Source organism: Rana temporaria, chromosome 3 (assembly GCF_905171775.1).
Source record: "Rana temporaria chromosome 3, aRanTem1.1, whole genome shotgun sequence".
In the NCBI taxonomy this organism is placed as follows: Eukaryota; Metazoa; Chordata; class Amphibia; order Anura; family Ranidae; genus Rana; species Rana temporaria.
Window position 1 is genome coordinate 327,368,550 of NC_053491.1, and position 26,483 is coordinate 327,395,032.

The 26,483-nt window shown below is 42.1% G+C and overlaps 1 protein-coding gene across 1 annotated transcript; it reads right to left on the minus strand.

Moving 5' to 3' along the window:
* Positions 1 to 3,094: 3,094 nt before the first annotated feature.
* Positions 3,095 to 21,031, minus strand: PCDH12 (protocadherin 12). The gene is made up of 4 exons (XM_040344967.1): positions 17,864 to 21,031; positions 9,839 to 9,930; positions 7,040 to 7,194; positions 3,095 to 3,782 (listed from the first exon to the last, which is right to left on the minus strand). The coding sequence occupies exons 1-4, from the start codon at positions 20,765 to 20,767 to the stop codon at positions 3,391 to 3,393; spliced, it is 3,543 nt and encodes a 1,180-aa protein (XP_040200901.1). The 5' UTR covers positions 20,768 to 21,031; the 3' UTR covers positions 3,095 to 3,390.
* Between the last annotated feature and the right edge of the window lie 5,452 nt (positions 21,032 to 26,483).

The following is a 26,483-nucleotide window of genomic DNA, read 5'->3' on the forward strand; positions in this document are numbered from 1 at the left end:
GGGGTGGGCAGGGGTGGCTGCCATGGGCACAATGGTTTATTGCAGCGATGTGGGCGGCCTGACCCTAACAGAATGGAGGGGGTGCAGTTTGACATCTTTGGATGACTGAGTATAGCTTTTCCTTGCGCCCCTGGACAAAAAAGCCAAATGTTAAATCTAGCCTTAGGCCGGCCATACATGGATCTAATCTCAGCCGGTTCAACAGGAATTGGCCGAGATTTGAGCCATTATTGGGCAGGCTGAGTGTACCAAGTTGATCTACAGCCGCTAGCAATAATCACCATCTTCTCCCAGCAGGGATGGCTTCACTTGCCGGCCCCTGCCGAGAGAAGACAATTTCTCGGCAGGAGGAATTCCCCTGTCAACACTGTCTGTGTTGATGGGGGAATCGTGCCAATTTCTTTCCTGCAACCCATGGTTGCAGGAAAGAAATTGGCACTGTCTATGGCCTGCCTTCCTAAACATACTGTTTTTACTTTATAATTGGGTTTTATTTGTTTTGTCTTTTTGCCATAGATAAACTAAGTGCTATGAGTGGAGAAATTTGAAGCAAAGCAAACCATTATATCCTAGTCTCATACAAAAGATGCTTTAAAAAAAACAAAGCACATAAAGTCCAAAATATACACATAGTTGGAAAGATTTTATGCAGTGATATATTGTATACTGTGAAAATTGTAAATAAATGTAGATATGAAAAAATATGAATCCAGTAATTGGACATTTCTGTATATGATCCATAAGCTCAATTGAATGACTTTTCAAAATATACTTCAAGATTGCTCATTGAGCCTGCTATTTGGGGTTAATCCTTTGTTCTTTTGGATCCTACCATTGGTCTATTTTGCGAATGTTAGGAGAAAAAATGGGGCTACGGGCAACTACTATTGGCACAAATCCACCTACTCTTGGTAAGGATTATTGTACTGTTTTTTGCTGATTTGAAATATGATAGGTGATGTGATATGGGTGGGTTCTGGCAGATTGGAAACAAAGTTTGGAGTTGCCGATCTCAAACTTCAGATAGAACACAAAGAATGTAAATACTTACCTGTCCTGCTGCTTACGCTGCCAAATACCATTGAAGAAAAACTGAGTTAAGTTTCTTCTGAAACCAAAACTTCTAGGATTGTCCCCACAGTATTAAAAGTTTTAAGGGACACTGGAGATGGACACTCCTTGAAGCATTGGTTTTAGAACAAACTTCTTGCAGAAATTCCTGTTCAATGGAATGGCATTTGATGGGCAGCCAGAAGGACAAAGTATGTATTTTATATTTGTCTTTAGTGGCAGCTTTTTTTTTTTTAAGATTGGTGACAGGCTTTGTGTACTTGTGTTTTACCCATGCATAGCAAAGCTATAGATTCATTCCAATCCCCCCTCTACAGCAGCATATAATCAGCTTTTTGCTCTGCTTTTGTTTATCATATATAAAAAAGGTTGAAAAGTATTAACATACCTCTAATACCATACACCATTTATACTTGTACACAATCACAAACATTTAGTAAAAGTAAAGTAAAATGGTTTTAAAAATATTTTTTGATTATTCTTTCAGGTCAGTAGAAAAAAAAAAGTAAATTTTTTCAATTAGGCAAATATGACATATTGCTTATGAATATTTTGTGTATTCATATACAGCCACTCCTTTTTATATGGTTTCTGCATGGTCTTATTATTTGCTGTGGGGGAAAGAATGCTGCTATTTACAGAGCTCATTAGACAGTGGTTTATTTACTAAAACTGTATAGTGCAAAATCTGGTGCAGCTCTGCACAGAAACCAATCAGCTTCCAGGCTTCAAAGTTCATCTGGACAAGCTGAAGTTAGAAGCTAGTAGTGAGCACCGCCAAAAAAATGGTTTGTTTTAGTTTAATTTCATTTTTTTTTCCGGGTCATTCGTTATGCTCGCAAGTCGAAAATTCGTAAATTCATAAATTCAAAAACTCGTAGATTTGAAAATCTGAAAATATGAAAGAACGAAAATCCCAAAATTCTAAATGATAACTATTAAATTATAGGTATTGGATTTTCCTTTCAAATCTGTCTGTTAGTGAACGCAACGTTCACTAACGCAAACGAATTTATCCAAAGTAACAAATTATTCGAAATAACGAATGCCATATCTAAACAAATGGAACAAATTAATAATAAATAATAATAAAAAGTTTTTATTAGTATTATTATTGTTATTTTTTATTATTAATTAGTTACGTTCCATTTGTTTAGATACAACCTTTGGTATTTCGGATAATTTGTAACTTTGGATACATTTGTATTCGGTACGTTCACTAACAGACAAATTTGAAAGGAAATTCCAATACCTATAATTTAATAGTTAGTAATAGTTAGGTTATCAATTAGTTGTTTCAGATTTTCAAATTTACGAATTTTTACATTTATTAATTTACGAATATTCAAATTTACGAATATTTGGAAGAATTGGTTAAGCGGGTTTTTGTTAATTCGGATATTCTCAAATTAATGAATTTGTCGAAATTTGTTAAAAAACAAGTTCGGAATGAAACTAATTGCACATGTCTATTAGAAGCTGATTGGCTACCATACACAGCTGCACCAGATTTAGCTTTTTTTCAGTTTTAGTACATCAACCTCACAATAACATGAATCAGAGAAGTTCCTTAACAGCTGATAGTTTCAATTAGACAGAGTATCTAAAAGCGAATAGATGCTGCTGTACTCTCGCCTTGGAATGCTCTGGGATTTCTTTGTCACAAGTTTACCCTGTTTTAAATGTATTTGTTAAACAAATCATATTAAAACATATATAAAACATCAATTTAAAGATTTAAAAAAAATAATAAACTTGACCTTGAATTTTGAGTTTTTCCATATATATCTACAGTAATTATTTTCATCCTATTTGTATAGTGTTCATCCATTTTTACAGCATTAAATGTGTTACTTATATAGCAGGATTATGTGAATGGTTATACATAACATTATATGGTTGCAGCCATCCTCATTGACAGTTCGAAGGGCTGTTTGGTCAAACTTCTGTTGAAAAATTATTAGAACAAAAATATTGTTATAAAGATCCTTTGTAGAAAAAAAAACACGGTTTTCAAAGTAGAATTTGATGCATCAGCGTGCTCGATATATTTATATTCTTGCTTTGGTGGTCAAGTGGAGGACATTTAGCACCATCAGAAAATAAAAGACATTATAAGCTTCTGTTATGATCAGGCATCTTCTACCTATTTAGAACACTCAATGAAAAAACTCCAAAGTTACTAATGAACAGTGCTGGAATGTTGCTTAATGTTCTCGCCGACTGCATCATAACCATTTCATCAATAAAATGCATCTAAAACACTGCAACATATCAACTTTCTGCCTGAATGGTTGAATGACTTTAGAAATTCAATTGTCAATGATGGTTTTCATAATCTTTCATTAAGTTCCTAGTGCCATCTCTTCTACTATCCATTCCCAAACTCTTGCTGCTACCGGAAAGTCTCATTAGCACCTCTGAATCTGTATCCCCATGGGCCTCGGCTTTCTGTGTCAACAACATTTCAAAGAGGGTGCTCATTTCGGAGAGAAAGGTGCTGGCCAATCTGTTGTCTTGCGACCCATCTGTAAGCTTGCCAAATGTTAAGAAGGTTCTTAGATCTTCTTTCTCTGTTGCTGTGATTGGAGGCTCCAGAGCTATTTGATTATTGGGAGTGAATAGATTCTCCTTGTAGCTGTTGGCCAAAGGTAAAGAGAGCCGAGCAATCCATCCAGGGTCAAGATCACTCATGCAGTTGCCTTCTGAACCTGTCATTAAAGAAAACAACATAAATTCATACCTCTTTATGATATTGTGTATCTCTTGGTAGGACAAATGGTAGGATCCAAAAGAACCTTACTTCATATTTCTTTACTGCCTTTATTAATCATGCTTCAAACGCCATGGTGTACCATAGTAAAATCATTCAACTAAATATCAATCTTACTGTCACTTAAAGCAGCGGTGGTGCATCCATAGTGGGCGCAGGAGCGCCGCCCCCTCTCTCCCCTGCTCTGTCACTCAACTTAGTGTACAATACATAGAGATTCATGCATTGCATGAATCTCTATGTATTGTCGCCGCTGCCGCCCACTATTCAGATGGCCGCCACTCACCCCTGGTGAGTGCCGGCCATCTGAATAACGGCAGCTGGTTGGCTGCATTAAAGTGTCTATCAGAGCCGGCCTGTGGGCTGTAATCGGCTTCCAAATAGTTAACCAGGGGACGCAGGGGGTGTGCGTTCCCTGGTTAACACTGACACTCGTCTCAGCCAATCAGGATTACCGGGTCTGGTTACCGGTAACCTGATTTGTTGAAGCGACATCGAGGGCGGGACTCCGTAAAAGACATCGAGGGAGGAAGGCTGACCCAAGAAAGGTAAGTGCTGGGGGACAGAGGGGGCAGAAATCTGGCGGTTTTTGAGGGGGCAAACTGGCAGTAATTGATGGGCACAGTGGTGACAATTGATGGCACAGTGGCTGCATTTGATGCCATGGCACAGTGGCTGCGTTTGATGGCATGGCACAGTGGCGACAATTGATGGGCACAGTGGTGATAATTTATGGCACAGTGGTGACAATTGATGGCACAGTGGCTGCGTTTGATGGCATGGTACAGTGGCTGCGTTTGATGGCATGGCACAGTGGCTGCGTTTGATGGCATTGCACAGTGGCTGCGTTTGATGGCACAGTGGTGACAATTGATGGCACAGTGGCGGCAATTGATGGGCACAATGGTGACAATTGATGGGCACAGTGGTGACAATTGTTGGCACAGTGGCTGCATTTGATGGCATGGCACAGTGGCTGCGTTTGATGGGCACAGTGGTGACAATTGATGGGCACAGTGGGGACAATTGATGGGCACAGTGGCTGCGTTTGATGGGCACAGTGAGGCTTTAATTGATGATTTTTTTCGTCTGTTTACGCCCCCCAAAGATTTTGAGCACCAGCCGCCACTGACTTAAAGTAACTTAAAGTGAACCTACTGCTTTGCTGTGAATGAGTAAAGCACAGATTCACTTAAACACCAACCTCCCCAACAGCACATACTTACCTTACTTTCACTCTCCCACTGCACCATTCAGCCGCCGAGAAAAAAAAAAGACTTTTGTACACTACTGTAGACTTAACTTGCAATGGGCTATGACTTCCATGTGTGACAGCTCTTATTCAGTGCTATCAGTGCTTATTCACACCTGGAATTATCAGGTATTTCCTTCAGCTCTCAGTACTTAATTAGCAAAGTAGTGGGGTAGAGAAGAAAAATTTGGTATATACTCCTGCGGATGGGAGGATTTTTGTTGTTTTGCCATTCATGGGCAAATCAAAAGCTTGCTTTAGGGCAAGTCTATCTTTGTTTTGGGTGAGTTTCATTTCAAAGAAACAACAGTGTGTAAATTAGGAAAACTGTGCAGTTATGTCTGGAACTTGGGGAAGGAATACCAATATGAGCATAGCTGTACTGACTTAACCAGTGGTGGTGCGTCTATAAAGGGTGCAAGGGCGCTGCAACCTCTCTCCTGCCACCTCTCTCTCACCATAGATAGATTCATGCATTACATGAATCTATCTATGGTTGCCGCTGCCACTCCCTATTCAGGTGCCCAACCCCTTTTCAGGCACCGGGCACCTGAATTACAGCGGCAGGGTATTTTTTGGAAGCACCTGATTAAAGCCATAGGCATCCAAATAGGTGAACAGCGGGCGCCATGCTAGGCGCTCACTGTTCACTCAGCGTTGTGTTAGGAAAGCGATTCATTCACTTTCCTAACACTGAACCGCCTTTCAGCCAATCAGGTGCTCGGGTCTGTTACCTGATTGGGTGAAATTACAGGTGCTTTGATTGGATGCCGCCTATCAGGCATCCAATCAAAGCAGAGAACGGGAAGAGAGAATGGGAGAAAACATTGAGGAGTGTGGAGGACATTGCCTTGTCCGGCTGCCCCACCGAGACAAGGTAAGTGCCGGGCGGGCAGGGATGTACAGTGGCAGCATTTGATGAGCACAGTAGCGGCAATTGATGGGCACACTGGCAGCAATTGGTAGGCACAGTCGCGGCAGTTGATGGGCACAATAGCGGCAATTGATGGGCACAGTGTCAGCAATTGATGGGCACACTGGCAGCAATTGATGGGGACAGTCGTTTTTTCAGTTTGTTTGCGCCCCCCCCAAAAATTTTAAGCACCACTTGCCACTGGACTTAACAAAATATTTTGACTAGCAATAATGCATATGCTTGCTTTGAATTTTGCTACTTTTATCACAGAGATGTGTTAGTGTGATGCATAGAATTTAGGAATCAGGGATTTCTGTTTTGACTAGCATGCAATCTGGCAAAATGCTAAATCTGCATAGGTGTCCCAGTTCCGCCGATGATAGCAAATCCTTGCCGCTGGAGGTCCTCCCAGGGCTGGAAGAGAAGTAGAGGCTGTCCGCCCCCAAACTGACAACACTTCCGCCCTATACCCATGGGTCCCAGAACTTCTCCTCCAGTCCTGGGAGCACTTCCAGTGGCTGTGATTTGGGATCATTGGCGGGACCAGGACCCCTATGCAGATTTTGCATTTTTCCAGATATGTACTATGAGTTCTAAAATTTTTAATAAACTGCCCACTAGATGCCGCTTTTTCCTCTCTATATAGACACACACACACAGCATTGTGTGGAGCAGTGGGGGAAATCACACGGGATTTAGACAGGAATCACACCACATTCCTGTTCAAATTGCATGCGATTCTTTGCAGTGCGATTTGTGCCAATTTTTTTAGTATTGATGCAAATTGCACTGCAAAGTAATGGTACTCAGTATTGGCGAGTACTTGACCAAAAGTATCGGTATTCGTACTCGCCGATAAAAAAACAGTATCAGTGCAACCTTAATAGATTTTATCAGCTATTTTATGCAGTTAAAGTTAATTAGAAAGGCATATGCAAATAGTATTTTATGTTTTTTTTACAGGTTTTTAAACAACCACCAAAGCTGAAAACATATCCCATCACTTTGTACTATAATTTTCACTTACTTCCATTAGGGCCCAGAAGAGCCTCAAAATTGTCTTCCAGGAAGTTATGGCTAGTAGAGAAGTCACCCCCTGACTCAGAGTCCAGATCTCCAGCTTCACTCTCACCATGGCCGCTGTCCTTTGTGCTTTGCCAATCGGTCTCCTGCCCAGCAGTTCTAAATGTCAACAGAAAGTAATTGTTAAAAGTAGTTTGCTTTCTTTTGTCTTTTAAACTGATTACAAAATTGATCAATTTAATAACTTTTATATTTAGCTGTAGTAAAAATGGGACTATGAACAGATGCCAGGCTTAATTATTACTGCCCGCCTCCATCAATAATAATGGACATTTATTTGATTAATATTGCTATCATCATTATTATTAACTATAAATATTAAAGAACATGGGTTACATATGTCAAAGAAACTCAGTTACCAATGGAAGCAATGGATGGGGGTTACAGGGAAGTAAAAGTCTAGGAAAGAAAGCAACACGGATAAGAAGTTGAGATGAATGAAACTTAGATTTTTGCTACGCTGAAACTTCAACAAAAAATTGGGACATGTTAACAAAATATGTCATTTTGGCATAATACATTGGAGAAAGGTGAAAATATGGTGTTTTTGGTGCTTTTTACAGTGAGGATTCTTGGCTCCTGAGGGTTAGTAAATCATCGTTCAACTATCCTGGATTAACTGGCATAGTTGAACCTTAAAATGGGCAACAAAGTGAAATATCTGTGTGAATAACAAACAAGTAACGGATACAAAATCTATAGCTATGGAATTTCAAAGCTTCTATAGGGCTTTATACAACATCCAGCCAGCATTGTCGAGAGTAGAAGAAGGCCAGATAGAGAAGATAAGAAAATATATTGAGGAGTCTGCATTACCATCGCTCTCTTTTTGAATAAAAATGGAAGAACAGATAACTATAGAGGAAATAAAAAAAGCAATTGAAAATTTACCAATATCGAAAAGTCCGGGACCAGATGGCCTAACAAATGCATATTATAAGAAATGTAATGATATCCTGTCCATCCCATTATGTAATTATTTTAATAAAATCACAGCAACTAATCCGTTACCTCCAGAAGCAGTGCTGGCTTATGTGACAGTCATACCAAAACATGGAAAGGACCCACAATACTGCGCAAATTATAGACCTATCTCCCTCCTTAATTCAGACACTAAACTACTAGCAAATATACTGGCAAGTAGATTACAGGAGTAAAGTAAAGTAAAGTAACAAAGTTGGTACATTTTGATCAGACAGGGTTTGTGAAGGAGCGGGAAACTAAAGATAACACCATAAGAGCCCTTCACATACTACACTGGATACAGAATGGACCAAACAAGATGCCAAGAGTAGTGATATCAATGGATGCCAAAAAGGCATTTGATAGAGTTGACTGGATATTTATGAGGGAAGTATTAAGAGAAATAGGCATGGGAGAACGGATGATGGGATGGGTATCAGCATTATATACTGGATCAAGAGCAAAGGTTAAGGTTAACGGGACTTTATCAAGAGCCTTTGATATACGGAATGGCACAAGGCAAGGCTGCCTATATATTGTCTATATATAATATTATTTGCCTTTGTTCTGGAACCATTGCTATGCAGAATAAGGGAGAACGATGGAATAAGAGGAGTTGAAATCGGCCCTAGACAGCAGAAAGTATCAGCATACGCGGACGACTTAATGTTTTTTCTCTCTAAACCGCAGAAATCTATAGAGGCTCTGATGGAATAATTGAATGCAAAGCATAATGCCGCATTTTGAATGGAAACCAGCTAAGAGAATGGCAGTGTGGTAAAGCATCTGATGAGTGAAAGAAGACCTAGGTCATTCAGCAGCATTTGTGATCAGTTATAGAGAGGGAAAAACTGTTATGCCGTGTACACACGATCGGTTCGTCAGATGAAAACAGTCCGAATGGACCGTTTTCATCGGACGAACCGATCGTGTGTAGGCCCATCGTGTTTTTTCCCATCGGTGAAAAAACGTAGAACCTGTTTTAAAATTATCTGATGGTTAAAAAAACAATAGAAAAAAACGATCGTCTGTGGGCAAATCCATCGGTTAAAAATCCATACATGCTCAGAATCAAGTCGACGCATGCTCGGGAAGCATTGAACTTAATTTTTCTCAGCACGTCGTAGTGTTTTACGTCACCGCGTTCTGACACAAACGTTTTTTTAACTGATGGTGTGTAGGCAAGACTGATGAAAGTCAGCTTCATCGGATATCTGATGAAAAAATCCATCGGTCCGTTTTCATCGGATGAACCGATCGTGTGTACAGGGCATTAGTGGAAGCCAGAAAGGTTGATGCTCTAGCATTCAAGGCAAGAAACCTTGGTGGTCTCTAAAGTTAAGAACATGTGTGAGTATATATATATATATATATAAATGTCAACTGTTGAGCTGTTCTGTATCTCTATCAAGAAATAGTGAGAGGGTTTGGTCAACGCTTACACCAAAACCATGATCTTGTGAAGCAGCTAGACTGACAGTACTATGGGCAGTTTAATTTTGGGCAGGTCTGTGTGTGCTGTCCACAGTTCCACTCCTGCTAGGTACCAGTTCTATATAAAAGTAAGTTAAAGTAAAATTGTTGGGTTTTTCTTTGCAACTGTGGAAAAGTGTCAAACTCTCTGAAACATTATATAGATACTTACAGGTTCCGTTGACGATGGCTTAGAAAGGAATGTTTCTTTTTGGCACTATTATCTAGTGTAGCAGAGCTTTCATCTACAGAAAAGAGTGACAGAATACTAATTGGAAGCAAGTTAACTACCATTACTTATTGTTACCTGCCAGCCTTAGATGAGTATTTGTTTCCTCTGTGAAGTGTCTTGGGGTGAACTTGTCCTTGGTGGAGCAGAGATAAAAGCTGAGAAATTTGCTGCAATGATAAAACAAAATAAAAATTCCTTAGTTCTGAGAGAACACACAGATCACTGTCTAGTGAGAAATGTTAGTGATATATATTATATTTTAACGTTCAAAAAAAAATCTGTCATCTTTACCTCTCAGGTATGAAATAATTTGACCATTTAATTACAATTTAAGACTGAGCAGACCTAGAGGGTTTTCTAATATTCTGTGAATAAAGCATCTCTTTTAGTCTAATGATGCCATAAGGACTTGTCTCAGTTTTTATACTAGCTATAATCGCCTTACCGTTTGCATAAGATCAGATCTTACTGTTTGCATATGATCAGATCTGATTAAATATCTCAGTTTTATCACTTTTCTTTGACCCATTGAAGTGCAAGGGCAACCAATCCTTTTTAGGCGTTGTAATCTTGCACCTTGCTATCCAAAAAATGATTGGCTATAATTCTGTTTTGTTTTATTTGATTTGATTATATGCCCTCTAGTCATAGAACATTTTATTATACACACAATATTTAGCATTTTCTGTCAAATGAGTGAGGCCTCGTACACACGACAGAGAAACTCGACGTGCTTGGCACGTCGAGTTCCTCGTCTCGTTTTGGGATGAAGCCGCCGAAGAGCTCGGCGGGCCGCCTTCTCCTATAGAACAACGCGGCCAACGAGAAAATAGAGAACATGTTCTCTATTTTCTCGTCGAGCTCCTCGGCGGCTCCATCGAGCCAAAACTGTACAGACGACAGAGATTCTCGGCAGAATCCGGGTTTTGACCGAGTTTCTCGGCGAATTCTGCCGAGAATCTCTGTCGTGTGTACGAGGCCTGAGACATGAATACAGGGATTACAAAGATAAAAACTGTATTTAAAGTATACTGTCACAAGAAAAATATGTGGGCTGCCATTGCTGAAATGCTTCTGACACTAATAGTTGCCTGGCTGTGTTAGGGTTCTGAACCGGTACAAGCATGCAGCTAGATAAGTCAGAATTCAGTGACTAAGAAAGAAATTAAAGCAACAGCATAACAACCATAAAACTAGCATTTTAAAAAGAAATGGTCAACTGTAACAACCTTTGTGATTCTCACATGGTATACTCTAGCTACCTATTGCAATCCGTCCTTTATTTGTAGGCAGACTATATAACCTAGATCCTAGGATGGCCAGATTGCCTAAGATGGCAGTGGACAGTCTGCCATAAATGCAGACAAAAATGATAATGGCAAGATCAGGGATGTTAGTTATAGTGACTGCAGCCAAGGGCAGATTTTGGAACAATCAAAACAGGCAATTGCCTAGGGTAACACACCCAACCACACACTCAACTGGTTGATAACTGAGTCCAAACACTTAACACTAAACTGCTACTAAAATAGGCAAAGAGTTTTCCCTTTCTTTTTAGTTCTAAGGATACATTGTCTCCATCAGCCTCTTTGTCCCCAGCCTGGGTGCACTTTGTATAGCTGTGATATATTAGCCTCAATGTGTGGTACTAGTTCTAGCCAGTCACTGAATTATGAGAAGGCATAAAAAAGTTGGCCTAGGAGCAAAAGGAAGTATAAATCTGGTCCAGTTTGATCCTGCTATCATCTAGCACTGGTAAAAATAATTTAAGCTTGTTTTCTGTAAAAACAAAACAGCCACCTTACCAATGGCTTTAAAGAATATGCAGAAGTGTTTCCTATTTCCTCCTTAAATAACGTAAGTGTTCATTTGGCAGCAAGCTAGCTATATCATACTGTATGTGATACACTGATCTGCCTTGGGAATTTTTTTTTTTTTTGGGCATCACTCAGAAGCATCTGCAGCACCTGGATGCATACGCTGTAGTGCAGGAACAGGATATAAATGGGCTCCAAGAAACACAGGTCCTTCCACCAGATGTTCAGCTCAGCTAGGAATAGCATACTGGGGTATGAAAAATCTCTGCAGATACTAGCTGTAGTCTTTATTGGAACAAATTACACACTTTTAGTCACTGGTGTGATTGGAGCCAAGGCTTTGTCTGCCAAAAAGGCAAGAAGAGAGTTTTGTCTCAATAGATGTCCTCTAGGAGTTCAAAAAGGTCAGGTTCTCACTTGCTGCCATCTGCTGCTATATACTGTACACCTGGTCAATAATGCACTGAAACTAAATTTACAATGGCACACTAAAATTTTCTCAGTGTCTACACCAGCAAGGATGAGAAGATGATCATCCAATTCAGCTGTTTCATGCAAGAATATCACATCAGACACCCTCAGCCAAAACCTGGTCTGTTAGATTTTCTTTACCCAGAGATACTGTATATTATTGCCTGGAGATGTTTACCTGCAATCCATCCTCCTCCATTTCTTTTACATAAACATGTATGCTTGGGCAAGCAGAGAATCCATGTTTATGAGACAGCTGGAAGGTGGTATGTTTGTACATGCACATCTAATTTACCATTGTAAAGTCAATAATTAGTAGGGATGAGCCGAATGGACCGAATGTTCGGTTCGGACACAAACTTTCGAACACAGCGAAAGTTTGGACCCGAATAACGAACCCCATTAAAGTCAATGGGACCTGAACGTCAAATATCAAAAGTGCCCATTTTGAAGGCTTAAGTGCAAGTAATTGGACATACAATGGTTATAGGGGTCTGGGTCCTGCCCTGGGGGACATGTATCAATAAAAAAAGTTTGTGAAAAACTTCATTTTTAAATGAGCAGTGATTTTAAAAATTTTAAAGTGAAAGCCTGAAAATGAAAAATTCCTTCCAATATAGTGCCTGGGGGGTCCCCTTAGTCTAACTGTAAAGTGGCAGATCTGTACTATGTATAGAATCTGCTGCAAAAATAATTGAATTTATAAAGCCAAAAAAAATGTAATTTTTCCTGCAAGCTGCCTTTATTTTGCTCAGCAACAATTGGGGAGCCAGTGTGTATGATGAGGCCACAATGTAGTGCACTGGGAACAAGATTAGAGATTTTTTGGAAACATTCAGGTGTCACTTTGACTTTGGATGGAAGGAACGGGTGCGTTAAAATTGGTCTTTGGGTGTCGTGGTGCCTTCCCACCATAACCCTATAGAGATAGTCTTGATAAAAGCAAGAATTTGGCATGTTGTAAAAAATTGCAATGATATGCACCTGTCAAACAGGTGCTGAAAAATGTGTCTTTGGGTGTCGTGGCGCCCTCCCACCGCAACCCTATAGAGATAATCTTAATGTAAGCAAGAATTTGACCTTCTGTAAAAATTTGCAATGATATGCACCTGTCAGGTGCAGAAAAGTTGGTCTTTGGGTATCGGTGGTGGCTTCCCACCGTAACCCTATAGAGGTAACCTTGATGTAAGCAAGAATTTGGCTTGCTGTAAAAAAAAAAATTGCAATGATATGTACCTGTCAAACTTGTGCTGAAAAATTGGTCTTTGGGTGTTAATTGTGCCCATGAAACCTATACCAAAAACATTCTTCCAGATGAAATGATTGAACACCCTCAAAGCTAGGCAGCCTCAAAGTCCTGCAGAGATTCCAGATCCCAAAAAGACTTAATCAGTGACATCTGCATCAGGGGCTTCTTAATCCAGGACTGATTCATTTTTATAAAAGTCAAGCGGTCCACGGAGTCTGTGGACAGACACGTTCTATGATCAGTAACAAAACCTCCTGCAGCACTGAATACCCGTTCTGAAAGCTCACTGGATGCAGGTCAGCCCAAAAACTCAATAGCATACTGGGCAAGTTCTGGCCAGTGGTCTACTCTCATGGCCCAGGAAGCCAGTGGATCATCAGCTGGAAAGCTCTCTATCTCTGTTTTGGCCCCATGGTAATCATACACCATGGGATGCAGACGCTGCCGATGGGATGTAGAAGCTGAAAGCCCTGGGCGACAAGGACTAAAAAAATTCCGAAATGCCTCCAACGCTCCTTTCTTGACCAACGGAAAACTCAAAACAACGTTTTCCACCACACTGTAACCTACTAGAGTCAGGAAAAATGTTCAATTAAAGAGGAGGAGGAGGGACAGATTTGTGCCCCATTTGTGTGGCTTTTAGGTGCTCTTCCCAACAGGCTGAGTGGTTGGGCATTAAATGCCTTGTTAGGCCTGTGGTACCCAAATGGTTGGTGTTTTTGCCATGTTTGATGTGCCTGTGACACAGTTTGCAGATAGCAACAGTGCGATCTGCTGCAGATGTGCTGAAAAAGGTCCAGACAGCTGAGCTGTGGGGAATGGGCTGGGAGATAACAGCTGCAGAATGTGATGGTATAGGGTGGCTGCTCTCTACTCTTTCTTGATGTCGACCTCTTTGGGGTTGTGCCGCCTCACCTTCAGTTTCCTCCTCTGCTCTATCTGACACCCAAGTCGCATCAGTGAAATCATCATTATCATTATCATCATCATCTCTTCATCATTACCACTGGAGACAACTTGGCAATACCCTGTGGCTTGGGGAACATGAATGCCAATTTGTCTACCGGTGTTCCTCCCTCTCTCTAGGCTCATGTTTCTGTCATCCTCAACCTCAGAACCAGCATCTGAATCCAGTAATGGCTGGGTATCATCAAGGAGCAAGTGGCTGACGCTTTGGTCAAATAACTCAGCTGACTCCTCAATGGCTGATGTTAGGGCTATGGCAGGAATAGAAGTGGAAAGCAATAATAATCTCCTGCGCTTGGGTGTTTCGCTAGACACGGGTAGTGTGGTCCACTTTTTAGATTTAAGTCAAAGTCTTGCAGCCCTCCTCAGAACAATGGGTATTTGTAAAACTAGGAAAAAGAAGAAAAGAAGGAGGGCGCACCGACCTAGTGCATTACCAATGGTAAAATGTTTTATTAAAAGTATAAAAGCAATATTTGTACTCATAAATGAGCATATACAAAGGCTTGTCAATTAACCGGACTGCATCCCTTGACACCTGCAGACAGGACCTGATATCGAGGGGGTCAGATCGTACCCCAAATGGCTGACATGTTTTAAGGGCGTACCCTTTTCCTTAGAGCCCCTAGAATGTCAATGGTTCATCTCTCCTGTTTGCCCTTATATGTATCCATATGTCTACGCCACAGGTGACACTTACTTAGCTAGATCACACCCGTCTCGCTCCGCCAAAGAATAGATGTGGACAAGGAGGTAGGTTTATCCACTATGGCAACTGCAGGGGACTGCACACTCTCTCTGCTTGTGTAACAGAGGATGAGGAGGATGAGGAAAGTTTAGTAAGCCAGTCTACCACCTCCTATGCATGCTATGGCTGGATAGCACGGGCAAACTCACTAAACAGAGGAAACGATGCCCTGCCTGAGGACTGACCACCACCACGTCCACCTTTGCCTGTGGACACTTTTGTTGCTGGCCCCCTTACAGTGCCAAGGGAACATCTGCCTCTCCTTGTTGTCCTCCCAGACATTATTGGGAGGGAGGGGGCAAAGCTTATAAGCAAATGTAAAGGAGAAGTTGAAATCTGTAGGTAGATGCACTTTCATCAATGTAAAAAGGTGTTTGGTGCCCTTCAATTTGAGTACTCACACTACACAGACACACTCCACAGATACAATATAATATACTGCAATATAATGCGGCAAACGTACAGTGACGCACAGAACTATATAGCGTTTATTAAACTGGCAGTAACGCACGCAAAACGATATGGCGTTAAACTGTCAGTAACGCACACAGAAGTATGGCGTTAAACTGTCAATAACGTGTGCAAAACCATACAGCGTTAAACTGTCAGTAACGCACGCAAAACTATGTGGCTTTAAACTGGCAGTAACGCACGCAAAACTATATGGCGTTAAACTGGCAGTAACGCACGCAAAACTATACAGCGTTAAACTGTCAGTAACGCACGCAAAACTATATGGCGTTAAACTGGCAGTAACGCACGCAAAACTATACAGCGTTAAACTGTCAGTAACGCTCGCAAAATATGGCGTTAGACTGGCAGTAATGCATGCAAAACTATATGGCTTCAAAGTGGCAGTAATACACCTAAAACTGTGTGGCGTTAAACTGTCAGTAACGCACACAGAAGTAAATGCCGTTAAACTGTCAGTAACGCACAAATGGCATTAAACTGGCAGTAACACAATCAAATAGACACTGACACACTGACACTATCTGAACTGTCCCTACTCTAGCTATACACTAATGTTAAGATTACTGACACGGTCTCACTACTCTACACTACAATGAAACTATCTGAGCTGTTCCTACTCTACACTAATGTATGTATAAATGACACGGTCTCACTACACTACAGTGAAACAATTTAAGCTATCCCTACTCTAGCTGCACACTATGCAAAGCTGAATGATAGTCCTCCTCACTACACTCACACTATCCCTAGACTGACAATAACAACAAACAACAAAATAGAACAGTATAGCACACTAACTATCTAATAGCACTGAGCCCTGTTCTATCTCTCTCCACGCCAAAATCACACTGATAATGGCTGCAATTGCAAGAATACTTTTATACTGTGGAGGGTAATGAGCCAAATTTTAATAAAGTCATGATGACAGCATCCAATCATGACTCTGACAGTGCTCTGTGCCCTGATTGGCTGAAGCTTTCACTGCTTCAGCCAATCAGGGCTTGCAATGCACTGTTCAGCGCCGCAATGCATTGTGGTCGGTTCCGGGGGGGGGGGTGGGAACAAACAGTCGAATGTCCCGGAACTTCGGCTATTTCCCGAATGACCGAACAACGAAAGTTTGGCCCGAACTTATGCTCGGGCTGAACCATTCGCCCATCCCTAATGATTAGCTTGCCTTGGGTAGTATTTAACACTGCACTGAGAAGAGCAGCATTATCTAAACTTGAAAGTGTTTTGTTTTAAAGGATTAGCCCTTGCCATTACATATTTTGATCTTTATCAGATTTGACCACAAAAACAGATGGCATGTGTGAATGTATACCATGTGGTCACAGATACTGTATGTATAGCCATAGACATAGAAAACGCCAGGGTATCTATGATGAATAACATAATAAATATAGTCTTTATTGTGTGATACAGTGAATGGAAAATCTATTCAGTACTTGTTACTTTTTAACAGAAATTATTATTAGGTAACGTTAATCAAAAACAGAAACAATGTTATCTCACAGAAAACATTAACTACACACAATATAGTATAGTTGATGAATCTGTTATTTGGAAATCCATTTTTAAGCAGTAGTATAACCGGACTGGTAAAACATAACTCAGGCCGTAGTGAAGAGATGACATTTATAAAGGCAAACTCACCAACCATTGTCTCTTATAATAAATACACTATAGTACAGTATGTAGATAGCAATGCATGCGTCAGTGTTATATTTTGGGAAAAATGACCCCAAATCACAAGATAGGTCCTAAACTTTGAATGCTGGGATGTACCACCATTCACAGTGCTGCTAAGCTTAACGTACTAGAAATCTTTTGTTACAAAAAGATAACAGAAGTGACTAAACATACTGGGTGATATAAAGGGCCATACCTTTGCATACAGATAACTGCACCAGCTGCAGCTCTATTGGGAGAGAAGGACCTCATCAACAAGCTAGTATCATTTAATCTATATTGTATGTGTCCCATGAAATCAATACATTTTGTTACCAAAGGTTTTCAATTTTTCTTAAAGTGTATGCAAAGCCACTACATTTGTAGTTACAGTTGTGGACAGAATGTGGAAAGGTTACATCTCTTATCATGTTGTTTCCTATATGTGTTTGTACTGCATGCACCTTAATCATGCCATATTTAAATGTGATGGCTTAAAGCTTTTAAGCCTTATAATGATTCCTTGTATGCACTATACATCTATAGATTATAAGCATTATTTATACATACTAGTGGAGCAGGTAAATTCAAGGTGCTTTGAAAAACGTAGTAATAGTCATTGAAAATGTAAGCAGCAGAAATGTGGACACTAAAGAATAATTAGACAGCTAAAATTCAATTAATAATTCAGTAAAAAGGCTTACCTGCACATGTGGTGACTGCATGGTAACATCCACACCTTCTTTCTCTGCTAATGCCACCATCGATAGTCGCACCAGGCTTCTCAAGATCTGCTCTTTAGATGACTGTTCTACATTCTTTTGTCTTCTTAGCGTAGGAGAAGTAGCTGGAGGAAAGTTCTCTCCATTGTATACTATGGGTTCAGAAGGGCTGAAATTATCATGGACTCTTATTTGAGGGCTACCTGGGTTCTTTAAGGTTGTATTACTGACTGGAAGGGTTCCACTGGGGTCTTCAAAGTTCTCTCTAGAGTAGCTTCTCTGTCTCTGATACTGTAATGTTCGGCACACAGAGGGAGGTAATGAGAAAGACTGCTCTAAATCTGTAGTATCTTCACTTAATATTTCCTGGTTATGTTGGTGCCTTAGTGTGCGATATAGTGTGGGTGTGAGATGAAAAGGAGTATGGAGAGTTTGATCCTCTGGAACTTCTTGTCCTTCCTCTGGCAAAGGAAACAACTTTGCCTCTTCCACTGGTGTCACTGGTTGTGGTTGTTGCCGACCTCTAAGTACAGGGACTACATGAATATCTGCCTTTTGTATCTGCTTTTGAGGCCTTCTAGGCTGCTTCCTATAGGCAGATTCTTCCTCTCTGCAGTTGTATGCTCTATTGTCCTTTCTGTCTACTCGGCAATAGGACATGATGAGAGCCAATATAAGGAGACATACAACTAGAAGAACAGCCAGGCAAATAACAATTACCACAGACAGGCTCAGCTTGCCGTTGGTTTCGCTAGCTGAATTTTTCAAGTGGTCCAAGTGGCTACCAAACATAATTGTTAGTTTAGCTTTGGTTTCCTGATAAGGAATTCCACAGTCTCTGACAGTTACCTGTAAGTCTATGGCATTACCTATTAGGTTGCTGGCATTGCTGGAGTTTATGTATATGTATCCAAGATGTTCATCCATAGCAAACAAGCCTAGGTAGTCATCCAACAAATGGTAGACAAGTCTAGCATTCCCATCTGAGTCTGCATCAGTGGCAATAACTTGAAATATTGGGTGTTTGTTAAGTTTGGCTGTTTCTGATAGAATCTCATCTGATGTGTATCCCAAGGCCTCTGAGCTGGTAACTTCTGAGGCAGAAAGAAAGTACCCACTTTCAGCATTCACAAGGATGGTGATAGTGGCATGGCCTTTCTTAAGTTGAGGTTGCACAATTAATGGGCTATTATCATTTTGGTCTCTTATCAATACCTTGACAGAAGCGTTACTGCTGAGTTGTGGGTCACCATTGTCTTCTGCTTGCACCAAGAATTGCATTTCCTTAATTTCCTCATAATCAATTGCCTTAAGCACAACAATTTCACCTGTTTTGGAGTGGACAGTGACAAAAGTTGATAGTGGTATCCCTGAAATTATAGAGTCAATAATCTTGTAGGTAACCTCTGCATTTTTCCCTACGTCAGCATCCTGAGCATTTACAGTGAGAAGATGAGTGAAAGGACTATTGTTTTCATACAGTGAAACATCATATACAGGCCTCTGAAAAACTGGAGCATTGTCATTGGCATCACGAACAAATATTTTTAAGGATTTCTTAGATGTAAAAGATGGTTCACCTTGATCTTGGGCTTGGATTGTTATGTCATACACATCCCATTTTTCCCTGTCCAGAATCACATTGGTTGTTAGTATATAACTGTTTCCTTTAGCTTTTTGAAGCTTAAAATGTTCATGGTCTTGAACTAAGTGACAATGCACATCCCCGTTTGCACCTGAATCTGGATCATGCGCCATAACCAAAGCAACAAAACTGCCTAGGGGAACAGCTTCAGACACAATGATCTCAGGAGAATCTTGAGAAGCCCATGTGACTTTAATATCAGGGGTGTTATCATTAATATCCAGAACTTTAATGACTACCTTGCAGTGAGTAGGAATGGGATTAGGGCCTAAGTCTTTTGCTTGCACATCTAATTCATAGGAATGTCTGCTTTCATAGTCAAGTGGCTGCTTCAGAAATATTTCCCCTAACTTGGGATCAATGCTAAACATATTAAGAAAATGGTGAGGTGTATGTTTGCCAAATGAAAACTCAATTTCCCCATTTGGACCTTGATCTGGGTCAGTAGCTGTTAGATTTATAAGAAGTGTACCAGGTGATGTATCTTCTGAGATTTCTAAAGTTACAGAGCTTTCCTCAAACATGGGGCTATTATCGTTAGAGTCCAAGACAATTATCCGAACCTGTGTTGTCCCGGTTTTTGGTGGGTATCCTCCATCTAATGCTGTTAAAACAAGCTCAAAAGAAGACTGCAGCTCCCTGTCCAGTTCTTTCACCACCACCAATTCGGGATGTTTTACGCCATCAGAACTGGAGATAATATCCAGGGTGAAGTGTTCGTTTGGAGAGAGAGTATATAGCTTTACAGCATTGCTGCCAAAATCAGGGTCCCAAGCTCTGTCAAGTGGAATCCTAGTACGTAGGGAAGCACTTTCAGAGATCTCTACATCTAGTTCAGCTTTTGGAAACATTGGTTCATTGTCATTGATGTCCAGAACTTCAATTTCCACATGGACCAGAGCTAAGGCCTTGGTTGCTAAAACATTAAAAGATAGGATGCAGCGCCCATGAACCTTACAAAGCTCCTCTCTATCTAAACGATCTGTGGTGGTTATAGATCCATTCTTCAAACCCACTTGTACTGGAAAAGTGTTGGTCTCCTGTATAAGTTGGTATTCTTCATTCGCATCCTCTATCCAACCCGATGCATCTGATATGTGTCCGATGACTGTGCCAAGGGGTACTTCCTCCTGGATTCGAAATCTCACCATTAAAGAAACTGAATTTTGACAACTTCTGTGAAAGCAGCAAAGTAGTAGAAAATGAAGGAGGTGCCCAATGACCCTTAATGTCAGAGCCATATTTCACAAGTTTTCCAACCTGCAGCAAGCGTCCTTATTAAAGGTATATAGAAGAGATTAGTGGAAGATCCTCAAGATCTTCTTTATCTTCTCACATTGGAGCTCCTGTTGAAGTAATCTTGTTCTCCAAGGCATGAAGTCTATGGCACAGACTAGTTCTGTAAGCACTGTCAGGGCTGCTGACATTTGCACACGACGGTGTGACCAGACAAAAGGTTATGTAGGAAGCTGGAAAAGAATAGAAAAGCAGAATAAGTTAGGGAGGAGCGACAGAAAAGTTATGAGTTGCTTGTTTTCCCAGGGAAACCAGCCATCCTCCTACAGGAAGAGGGACGAGGAAGGAACTATAAGTCGTCAATGGACAATGCTCTGTTTAACCTCTTATTCTCCAGACAGAACCTCAATCAGCTGTAAAACACTCAGTATCTTGATCCTGTGCCATGTAACAGTTAAGCCTTCATTATCTCCAATAATAACAAAAATGCTCAGGGTCCTGATACAGAATCCATCTAAGCAGTGATAAGAAGAGTGGGAGTTTTGTAACAATCAGATAATGCTCCATATGTAGAAAAATTCCCCAGGAGAAAATGTGGAGACAGTTAAGAAGATGAAGGAAAGCAATATAATCATGTGCTCAGCAAAAGCCAGTGATATAAAAAAAAAGTCTGTAAATGCTACTGAGAAAGATAGCATTTGCTGCTGCAACATTGATGGATACAGAGAATGGATATGCAAAAGATAAGAAAAGCACTAATTATAATAAGGATATATGAATGTAAACACAAAGGATGACCTAGACCACCCCGCAGAGACAGAACATTTATTAAAGAATCTTCCTCCCACACTAGTAGTAAAAACAGACATAAAAGAACGAAATCTGATCTGCTGTTTTATAATTTCCTTTGCATACCTCTATAGTTAGTTTTGCTATTATAAAACAAAGCAGCTTGCTAAAACTTGTTTTCCTTTTTTATCATTTTTTCTTTACTAACCCTGGATAAACATACATTTTTTTTAGCAGTATTCTGTAAGTAAAGTGAAACATCACATGCAATCATTGGGTAGCATCTGAAAAATAATGGAAGTGTGAGCTTTAGAATAATAACAATTGGTAAATTGAGCCACGGTTAAATTACTAGCACGCTGGATATATTATAAGTACAAACATTTTTTTTTTTTTACAAAGTAACAACCAACAAGGTTGGAAGGCTTTATCTCTAAATGAGTGTAAAACTATTTCTAAACACACCATGCTTTGGCAGGAATTTCACTGTGTTAAGAAGCTTTATTTTGCAATTAGCAATCATTGAAATTCTGCACGTTTTTTTCACTGGTCCCTTTCAAAGTTAAAGTGTAAGAAACATTTTAGTTACATAATTAGGTGGGAGGAGCGGTCGGGCGGAAAATTAGCCCCACAGTGGAGAGCGGAGCTGGCGGAATGGGATGGCGTGAGGGAGGCAATTTGCTGCCCCCCTGAAAGTGCTGCCTGGTACAATGGTACCATCGGGTCCCATGGTAGGGCCGGCCCTGTATAGCCCTGTATGTTGTGGTCGTTCAGGTGCTTATCTAACAGTTTCTTGAAACCATCGATGCCCCCCGCTAAAACCACTGCCTGTGGAAGGGAATTCCAAATCCTTGCCACTCTTAGGCCGCGAATGGACCGAGGTTCAGTTTCATCGGTCCAAACCGACCGTGTGTATAGCCCATCGGTCTGTTGTCCTTCGGTCCAAAATTTTAAAACATGCTTTAAAATCGAACCGATGGACCGCTGACAGATCGGGCCAAACCGATGATTAGTACACAAAAGCATCGGTTCAAAACCCGCGCATGCTCAGAATCAAGTCGACGCATGCTTGGAAGCATTGAACTTCATTTTTTCAGCACGTCGTGTGTTTTACGTCACCGCGTTCTGACCTGATCGGATTTTGAACTGATGGTGTGTACGCCCATCAGACCATCAGGCCACTTCAGCGGTGAACCGCTGAAAACGGTCCGTCGGACCATTCTCATCGGATGGACCGGTCGTGTGTATACAGTAAAGAACCCTCTACGCAGTTTAAGGTTAAATCTCTTTTCTTCTAATTTTAATTTTAAACTCCCTTCCAAAACTTAAACAATAAACTTCAGTTTCATTCAACTGATGGATGGAAGTAAAGAAAAGCACTCAATGGAAGAAGACCCCGCAACCAAATCTGGTGAGAAAGGCAAGCCGCACACCTTGAAGTCTCACACACACCTCTAGTGGTCCCAGCAGCTCACCTCACGGCTAACATATATAGCCTGATCAGAAAACACTTTCATATGAAGGTCTGGTCTTTATAACAGATGTTGTTCTTAAGGTCCCAGTGCAGGGCAGTGCATGCAAAAAAGGAACACACAGCAGGATGGTGTAATACTGGTATACCAGGGAGCCTAGCACGCAACCAACGCTAGATGCACTTACATATAGTGTAAAATATGGGGCTTATCTCCACGAGCAGCAAGCTCGTCAGTGTCCTGCTTCTCCTTTCTCTCCGAGTCTCCCGTGTATCAAGCTGGGGATGCTAAGTGACTCGAGTGGCCGTGTCACAAACAAAAGAAGAGGGAAGGAGGGCACATCGCATAATCCAGTAAAACAGGTCGATTTTATTAAAAACAGCATAAAAACTCACATTTGAGCAGGTAAATATTGCATGGTATCCACGAGTAGCGAACTCGTATTGCCGTCCGTCAGGTGCTAGAGTTTATCCAGCGATCCAATCCCGACGCGTATCGTCACACCACGTGACTTCATCAGGGGATTCCATCCCCTGATGAATGTGCTGACTGTTATCAGTAATCATTGTTTTCAGCTCCATATGTAGACTACAGAACTTAAAGCTGAGCGCCAGCTAAAAATTATATTTTAACTTTTGTATGAGTAGGGAAGACTTACAATTTCTGTCCGTTTTTTTTTCTGTCTTTGGGCCATTTATCTTCTTTTATAGCCTGCTGGATCAAGAAATGATGGGTGCGGTTAGTGGTGTAGCGTGGGTTACCAGTGCCCGGAGCAAGGCAAGTATTGTGCCCCCTAACTTGTGGACCATTAGAACTCACCGAGTCCTTTTCCAGCAGAATATATACACACAGTATCTCACAAAAGTGAGTACACCCCTCACATTTTTGTTAATATTTTATTATATCTTTTCATGTGACAGCACTGTAGTGTACAGCTTGTATAACAGTGTAAATTTGCTGTCCCCTCAAAATAACTCAACACACAGCCATTAATGTCTAATACCTCTAGCAACAAAAGTGAGTACACCCCTAAATGAAAATGTCAAAATTGGGCCCAATTAGTCATTTTCCCTTCTCAGTGTCATGTGACTCGTTAGTGTTACAAGGTCTCAGGTGTGAATGGGGAGCATGTGTGTTAAATTTGGTGATATCGCTCTCACTCTCTCATACTGGTCACTGGAAGTTCAACATGGCACCTCATATCAAAGAACTCTAAAGGATCTGAAAAAAAGAATTGTTGCTCTACATAAAGATGGCCTAGGCTATAGGAAGATTACCAAGACCCTAAAACTGAGCTGCAGCACGGTGGCCAAGACCATTGAGCTGTTTAACAGGACAGGTTCCACTCAGAACAGGCCTCGCCATGGCCAAGCAAAGTTGAGTGCACGTTCTCAGCGTCATATCCAGAGGTTATCTTTGGGAAATAGACTTATGAGTGCTGCCAGCATTGCTGCAGAGGTTGAAGGGGTGGGGAGGTCAGCCTGTCAGTACTCTGCACACTGCATCAAATTGGTCTGCATGTCTGTCATCCCAGAAGGAAGCCTCTTCTAAAGATGATGCACAAGAAAGCCCCCAAACAGTTTGCTGAAGACAAGCAGACTAAAGACATGGATTACTGGAACCATGTCCTGTGGTCTGATGAGACCAAGATAAACTTATTTGGTTCAGATGGTGTCAAGCGTGTGTGGCGGCAAACAGGTGAGAAGTACAAAGACAAGTGTGTCTTGCCTACAGTCAAGCATGGTGGTAAGAGTGTCAAGTGAGGCCCGGAATGACAAACACAAAAGAAGAAATAATGCAGGGCCGGGCATGACTGGTGGTGGATGCAGGCAAACAAGGGGTTAAGGAAAGAGGTGGTAGCAAGGGAGGAGGCTGGGGGACCAATTGGAAGAAGGGGGAGGAGTGGTATATAAGGGGGGCGGGGGCGGCCCACGTGCACAGCCCCGGGAAGGAAGCAGACAAGGAGGACAGTTTTTTCTCCCATCTGCACAGCAGCGTTTTTACTCAAAAGAAAATGCAGAAAATAGACTTATTTTTGGCAAAACTGCGCGCGGCAGCGGCGAATAGAGAACCAGGATGGCTTGAGGAGCAGATGGGGGCCCTTATTCCAGAAGAAGGGGGGGGGGTCGCAGGCCGCAGAGGTAGCTACACCACGTGCTCGGCGGTCGCGAGCGCCGGATCGTTATTTCCCCGCACCAACTGCCAGGACCCAGCGCCATAATAGGAGCCCTCGGGAGGATCCGTCACCCCCGCCGGCCAAGCGCTCTCATGCTTCGGCCGGGGGTGCTGGTAGACGCAATACGCCACTCAATTTGGGCCCTGCGGGCGGGGCATCGGGCCGTAATGGCGCCCGTGTCTTGCCCAAAAAGAAGACAGCAGCAGGAGCGGGTCCCTCAGGAGCAGACAGGAACAAAAGGGGGGGGCCCCAACCAGAGACAAGCAATGGAACGGCCGGGGGGTCCTCACGGATCGGGACCACCGGCTCCAGGTCAGCGGGGAGGCCGGATTCACTTGAAAGGCGGAGGGAGGTGTCCGGTAGATCCCAGGGACAGAGCGGACATTTTGATGCGTCCACGACCGGGTTGAGGGGGAGAGGACGACCCGCCGAGAGGCTGGGGTCTTCGGCCTCCAGGCTTACCGGGCCTGGGGGGCTGACGTCGTCGGCAACGCCGGTCTTGGAATGTCGTTCTGAGGTGGAGTCATCGGGATCGGATGAGGAAGATCGGGTGGAGGATTCGCCAGCGGTGGAGCTTCCGGTGTCGGCTGTGAGGGATGCTCCTGGTCAGCCTGGTAAGTTAACTAATTTTACTTCTGGGGATGTTGCTGCTTTGTTATGCTCATTGTTGGGGGTTGGGGGGGGGCGGGCCTCAGGTAACAGGGGGCAATGTGGGGAGTAATGTCCTGCCGCCTTCCGGGGGCCCCGGGGTGGCGGGGGTAATGCCTGCCGCCCAGGGTTCTCCTGGTGGGCTGCAAGAGTTATTGAGGGGTATGGGGGAGCTAATGCAACGTTTTGCCGGGGGGGGGGCGGGGTGGTGACGCCGCCACAGGCTGCGCCCTGGTTGGGGGCTAATGCTGTGCCCCCCGTAGTGGTGGGGGCACCAGCCCTGGTTGTTGGGGAAAAGGGGGCGGCACCCGAGGGTGGGTCAGGAGACGCCGCAGGGGGTGGGAAGCCCGGGGGGGGGGGGAAAGGGGGATGAGGTCAGGCTGGAAGATGCGGCGAGAGGGGAAATGTATGTATGCTTTGAGGGTCCACTGGGGTCCCATTTGAAACAGGAGGTCAAGGATAAGATAGAAAAGGGTGAGTATGTTGAAATTTTTTCCCTGTTGCCTTTAGAAAAATTCAATCTTGACAGGGTTAAAACGGATGGGATAAAAAAGGACGATGAGGAAAAGAGGAGGTATGGATTGATTCCCCGTACGTTTAGCAACTGGTTGCAAGCGTTTGCAATCATGGCCAGCG

What these genes read in the sequence shown, in the direction of transcription:
- PCDH12 (XM_040344967.1), bottom strand. Translation starts at nt 20,767, where the DNA reads ATGGCTCTGACATTAAGGGTCATTGGGCACCTCCTTCATTTTCTACTA. An exon ending in TGCAGTCACCACATGTGCAG is followed by an intron (nt 9,931 to 17,863) that starts GTAAGCCTTTTT and finishes TTATCATTGCAG; the next exon opens with CAAATTTCTCAGCTTTTATC. An exon ending in TCTTCTGGGCCCTAATGGAA is followed by an intron (nt 3,783 to 7,039) that starts GTAAGTGAAAAT and finishes CTTTAATGACAG; the next exon opens with GTTCAGAAGGCAACTGCATG.